General features: G+C 41.8%; 1 protein-coding gene across 1 annotated transcript; it reads right to left on the minus strand.

Annotated features, from left to right (window-relative positions):
• Window positions 1–3332: 3332 nt before the first annotated feature.
• On the minus strand, window positions 3333–4925 carry LOC115052213 (neuropeptide FF receptor 2-like). The gene is made up of 3 exons (XM_029516211.1): window positions 4598–4925; window positions 4351–4450; window positions 3333–4227 (listed from the first exon to the last, which is right to left on the minus strand). Exons 1-3 carry the CDS (start codon window positions 4923–4925, stop codon window positions 3333–3335), a joined length of 1323 nt encoding a protein of 440 aa, XP_029372071.1.
• Between the last annotated feature and the right edge of the window lie 1410 nt (window positions 4926–6335).

Genomic DNA, 6335 nt, shown 5'->3' on the forward strand with positions numbered 1-6335 from the left:
TGATTTTGCATTAAATACTGTAAAAGCAGAACTAATTAAATCATATTAGATGAGATGAGATGACACAATGACATGAGATCATGTGAGAGATGGGAAGATATTAAACAGGCTGTATATCATTAGATTAGACAACATGATATGGGATGGCATGAGATCAGGTCATTTAAAACAAGATGACAGCAATATGAGTTGAGATGATGATGATAAAAGAGGAGTTTTAGTTTTGATTTGATGATTTGATGGGAATTCTTGTTTCGCCGCACAAACAGTGAAAGCAGCTCTTCTGTAACGCCAGCATCCCTCATCATCATCTGAAACTTTTCTCATTTCAAAGCAGCAGGTCCACTGAGGCCATTCATCAGTCCCAGGAGAATCAGAGGAGCACTGCCGAAGGAGAACACTTTACCCCGGGAAGAAAGAAAGCCCCATGTGTTCCAGCTCACTCCTTGTTTGATAGATCCAGTAGTCGAGCACTCTCCGATCCTGTTACTCATCTGCCATTGAAGTCCAATCCAGCCAGTCGATGGGGAGGTACGTCTCTGTCAGCCTTCCATTTCTACATCCTCACCGCGGCTGCACTCTTGCTTTGAATGAGATGCTCTTCTATGATCTGAATTTCTGCAAAACTCACTCACCAAATTCTAAATATTCTCCCCTACTTAAACCAAAGCAATAACAGCAACAAAAAATTGCCACCAAGAGATAGAATTTATTTGTATTTTATTAATTTAAAGACACTGAAAGGCAAAGCGGAGGCCGTGCATCATCTAACATTTTGTGTTTATGACTTAAATGACCCCATGGATTGGTGAAGAAGTGATGAGAGGCTTCTCCTTTAGAGATTTAATGGTTTATTAGTCTGGGTGCATATGAGAGTGTGAAGAGACAGAAAAGGGAAGCAGAGTGAGTAATATTCCAGAGGGAGAGAAAGATGTGCTTTTCCAATCTAGTCAGGGAAGATTTCTCCGAAGCAGATTCACAGCAGCAGTAGAGGATGTCTGTATCACTCCACCATTTCTAAAAGTTAAAAATAGTCATTTTCCAATCCAAAACCTGAAATGATTTATTTTTATGATTCCCATCTGCCTCTGCTTATCTAATCTAATTGACACTAAAAGACTGCCTTAATGATATTAACAATTACATTTCTCTAAAGATTCCTGAAGCCAACTAAGAGGCAACGTTTTGCTGTATTTCCTGTGTTGTGTGTCACATCCTATAAAAGGCCCAAAACCAACCGTTCTGCTAACAAGCATCTCCAGCGTCAACGAAAGCTTCTTCCTCGACACAATAGAGCTTTATTTTTGTCTAAAAACACATTAATGAGCTGCCGAGTTGCACCCTGTGACATTTTTCCTCATCGTGATGAACACAACTCCTGTAGTATGAGCTCAGTCCCGCACTCACAAACACGCTGCTGCAGATATTCACCTCGGCACCAAATGTGCTGCTAAAAATAGTTCCCAACAACAGCTCGTTGTTGACTTCATTTTTATTTTTTCCTTCGTGCGCCATCTATTTCACAAAGAGCACATAATGTTGCTGAATTTACTTTCATGATGAATAGAAGTAGTATGTGCGCCATATTATGCCATGAAAAAATTTTGTTTTGAATAAATTGTGCATTTTATAATCATCAATGTATGTACATGAATAGGCTTAAAAGCTACAATGTTATTACATTGATACAACACCAGTATTTCTGGATCCTCACTGTTGGGTCAGAGACACTATGATTAAAGAAAGCGAACATAAACTTTACTGAGCAGCAAAATTATCAAAAAACTAACAATGTTATAATACATTTTGTACAAAAGTGCCCAAAAAATGATTTTCAAAATATTTAAAATTTCTTAATGGATGATTTCAGTTTGTTCTCAGCCGGACTGCATGAAAACAACAGCAGGAATTCAGATTGCATTATGTGCATGTGTGGCCTACCTTAAAAAAAAAAAAAACAAAAACAAACATTGCTCCACAGCGCAACTTGTGGTCCAAATTCTCTAAAAGGGCACCTTTAATGCTTTTCTATACCAACTGCAAGAAAATAAAAATAAAATGTAGTTATGTAGCAATCTGTAGCATTTATCACATATATGCGTTCCTCTTCAATAATAAATGTTGTGCGCAGCCATTGCCTTTGTGCAACAGCGAAATAACACCATCATGTAACAATTGCAGGCCTGCTCACAGCTCCAACACTTACTCCAAAGTCTATTTGCTCGTGTCTTTCCCCAAGATTTAAATGCGGCTGTCTCTTCAGTCACTGTTCCAACTAAAACACCTGCCAGTTGAGCAGCTTCTGTGAGCGAAGCCGCTGCCATCTGCGCCCCAACAATACGCCCTCTTTAAAATCACTTATATCCTCTCCTCTTTCCATCTTGATACAAAAACGGAATCAGCTGGGTTTATTTATTCAGCGTATTCGTCCCTATGAAATGAAGCTGGCTTCATCTTTAAACACCTCATGCACAACAGTTACACTTAATTGGCTCTATAAAATAGTCAGGAACGAGCCTTTTGTGAAGCAATGATGGATACTAAGCATGATATATTAATGAGATTGTTTCTGTATTTGATTTAGTCTTCGACCTGAGCTTCTCCTTTTAACATACATTACCACATTATGCATCCATGCTCGTTGGGTCCATCTAACCTCTTATCTGCTCTGATTTTCCAGCTGAATTAGAAACTCCTAAACCGAAGAGAACTTTCCTCGCTTCGATATTGTTTTCGGGGCTCAGATTTCGATCTAATGTGCAAGGAGCAGAAAGTCGTGGAAGCTTTCCGAATGCAAACTGCCATCCTCTTCCTCTTCCAAAGCCGAGCCCCAAACTGACACAATCTTCATCACACGGCCTCGTGCGTGTGCACCTCAACTGCCAAAGAAGCTTTGATTGGTCCGCATTCTTCCTGAAACATGAAAAGCTTCCTGCAGGAGGAGAAACCTCCGAATGAAAGTTTGATCACATTGCATCACTGTGGTGTTCTTTAAATGTCAAAGGTAAGACACAACATTCAAGAGTAATCATGAACACAGTTGGATAGACACACAACTGAAACAACTAACACAATGATTTCATCCAATTAATTATTTTTGGTGTGATTTTGATAAAAAATTATTTCCCCTCAGTATTCAATCATTCTGAACCATGTTCAACATTTAAAACGTTTAGGAGCTACTTGCACTCTGCATGCTGCAGCGCTTGCATGTACCTTCACTTACAGGACAATTCATTGCGTATTTCTGGGGCCCCATTGTCCCACAAATGCAACAAATGATTCTCCAAAAGCCTCCAAACCTCCTTAAATGTCAGTGTGCCTAAATCTGCCTAAATATGGGACACTGTTTCCAGATCTTCCATGATCAGGTCCTGTTCTTTAAGATCATTCTTACTGGCCAAACCCTCCTCCTCCTGAAATGAGCACTTTCCGTTCCCCACTAACATCGATCCAGCTCCTGAGCCTGATCTGCTGGGTTTGGCAGGTTGGACCGGCATCACGGCGTGCCCCCTGATCCGATGGGAGTAGGTCTTCTGGTGCTGCGTGTCTCTGGAGCACAGCTGGAATTTAAAAGCCGCCTGGAAGCCTCTGCGGAAGTTCTCATTGAAGAAGCCGTAGATGATGGGGTTGACGCTGCTGTTGAAGAAGGCCAACCAGTGAGCTAGGGGATACACGTAGATGTTGATGACACGATGCTGGTGCTCGGTCAGGCTGGCGTAGTCGCTCAGCATCATCAGCGTCCACAGAGGCAGCCAAGACAAGATGAAGAGCAGAGCCACAACCAGCAGCATCATTATCACCTTCTTCTTTTTCCTAGAAATTGTATGGCGGCCTTCTGAGCTCGACTTGTTATTGCTGCGACCTTCTCTAGACTCAACATCGCCGCCCCTCATCGGGGTGATGGTGGTTTTGAAGAGTGTGAAGCCAATGCGGGCGTACATGACGACGATAAGGCTGAGAGGGCCGAGGTAGATGATGGCAAAAAGGACGGTGGTGTAGATCTTCCGCATCTCCTGATTAGGCCAGTTTTCCCGACACCAGTAGAAAGGGCGGGTGTCGTTGTGGTGGCCGAGGACTATCCGCACTCTCTGCTCCTTTGTGACCTGGAGCATAATGCCGGAGGGACACATGATGGACACGGCCAGGACCCATATGATGATGATGATTAACTTGGAGGTGGCGATGGTCAGTTTCTGCTTGAAAGGGTAGACAATGGACCGGAACCTGACACAAAGGGGATTGAAGGAAAAGCACTGAGGATAAGATGACTCCGGGGATAACCCCACCCACTCCCCAAAACGCACACACAAGTCTCTTAATTACCAGCAACACAATCCCAACACTCACCTGTCAACAGCAATGGCTACCAGAGTGAACACAGACGCCGACACAGATATCCCCTGGACCATCCCGCTTAGCTTACAAACCACGCTGCCAAACGGCCATCCTGCAGGGAGAAGGAAATTCTTTGAATGGAAAAAAAAAAAACATAAAACACTTTTATTTTGGTGAATATTTCCAAATCAAAGCCCCGTACAGAGGCCAGAAGAGCACAAGGAAATAATTTATGAGTGCTGAGACGTCACATCTCGACCTGTTATGATGTTGTCCACCAGAGTGGTCGGCATGCAAAAGATGCCCACCAGCAGGTCACTGATGGCCAGGTTGAGGATGAACAGGTTGGTGACCGTGCACATGTTTTTGCTGCGCAGCACGATGAAGCACACCACCCCGTTGCCGGCCATGCACACCACAAAGATGAGCAGGTAGGAGATGGTGAAGACCGCGGCCACCGAGGGCTTGTGGAGGTAGAAGTCGACGAAGGTGATGTTCTGGTGTGTGAGAGGGCTTTCCTGATCTCTGGAAGAGTTTGAAGGATCCGGAGCCTCCCAGGTCGTGTTGAGAAATTGATTCTGGGCCATGCTGCCAGAGAGGCAAAGAAATCAAAACAACAGATTGTGTGTTCAGAAAATTGACCACTTATAAGTGGGTGCTCAACTTCACCTATCCTTCCAGCTCCAGACCGGAGGAAAAATCAATCAGCAATTATATGAAAGAGTAAAACCTCTGCAGAGATCGATAATGCGATTGTTCGGATGTTTGGGCTCTTGAAGGTGGCCTGAACCGGTGAAGTGCACGTTCACTCAGTCCCTGTGAAGCAACACACTGACGAACACAACCGATCTGCTCAGTGAGCAGTGTGATAGCTTCCCAGTACGACTGGAATCGGTGGATCCTGCACATCTAGATGGACTTTGGAAACGCATTTTCAAAAATTTTCTGCAAGCTTGAATGATTTTTTTTGTTTTATTTCATCTATCTGTCATATGCTTTTCTTTTTCTTTTTTTTAATAATGCAGGGTGAAATCGTATTGTGTGTGTGTGTGAAAATGGTTTTCAGAGGGACCAAAGTAGGGCAGGTTCACACTTCAATGAATATTTCATAATCAGATGAATCAAAATGAATATTTCAATAATTAATTATGTATTACACAATATGCAGTATCATTTATTTTACGTTCTAAAATGTGTAAAAAAAAAAAAAAAAAAAAAAAAATCTGTTTTCATTTTTTAATTATTTAAACCACCTGAATTTTAGAACAGAACTGACCTTTGTGTTTCTCAGTTTTTTTTTAAGTTCTGGGTAAAGGAGTACATTTGCTTATGGCTGCACAGTTTGAGATTCACACTCACCGTCATGTTTTTTTTACACTGTACCTTACTTTGAACAATATCTGACTAACATTAAGAAAATAAGTCAAACTGTTCTGTCAGCAGAGATTTAAATAAAAGCCCACTTTCTTTTTCTTGAAACAAACAAAAAAAAAAAAACAACCCAAAACAGAATTAAACAAAAAAAGCAAACCCTCTTAATTCAGTTTTCTTTTTAAACCATGTGGTTGACCTGGGAGCTGTTTGAAATACAATAAATGCACAAGAGACAAAAAAATGAACTTGTTGAGATGGACGTTTCCCCACATGATACAAAGAAATCAGACACTTTTATTGGATCCCTTAAATCCTTCCTCTTGGTGGTTTTGTTCATACAAGCCTTTACAGTCTCAGTGATAACTAAAGAGCAGGAAGTTAAATTAAACTGATAAAGTCTTCCCTCTCCTCATTTCCATCACTGTCCCAGAATCTTAAATGAACCCAGGTGATTGGATGGGAAACCCAAATTTCTTACAAAATCTTAATTTGCTTCAAAATGTTTCTTACCTCATGAGTTGTATTCCTCTCTTCCTCTCCTTCTGATGTGTTTATCTCTTTCCTTCCTCTCAGTCAGAGCCCAAAGCTGCGGGAGACTCGGTGCGTCTGCACGACACGCCTGC

The sequence above is a fragment of the Echeneis naucrates genome, chromosome 12 (genome assembly GCF_900963305.1).
Source record: "Echeneis naucrates chromosome 12, fEcheNa1.1, whole genome shotgun sequence".
NCBI classification, from domain to species: Eukaryota; Metazoa; Chordata; class Actinopteri; order Carangiformes; family Echeneidae; genus Echeneis; species Echeneis naucrates.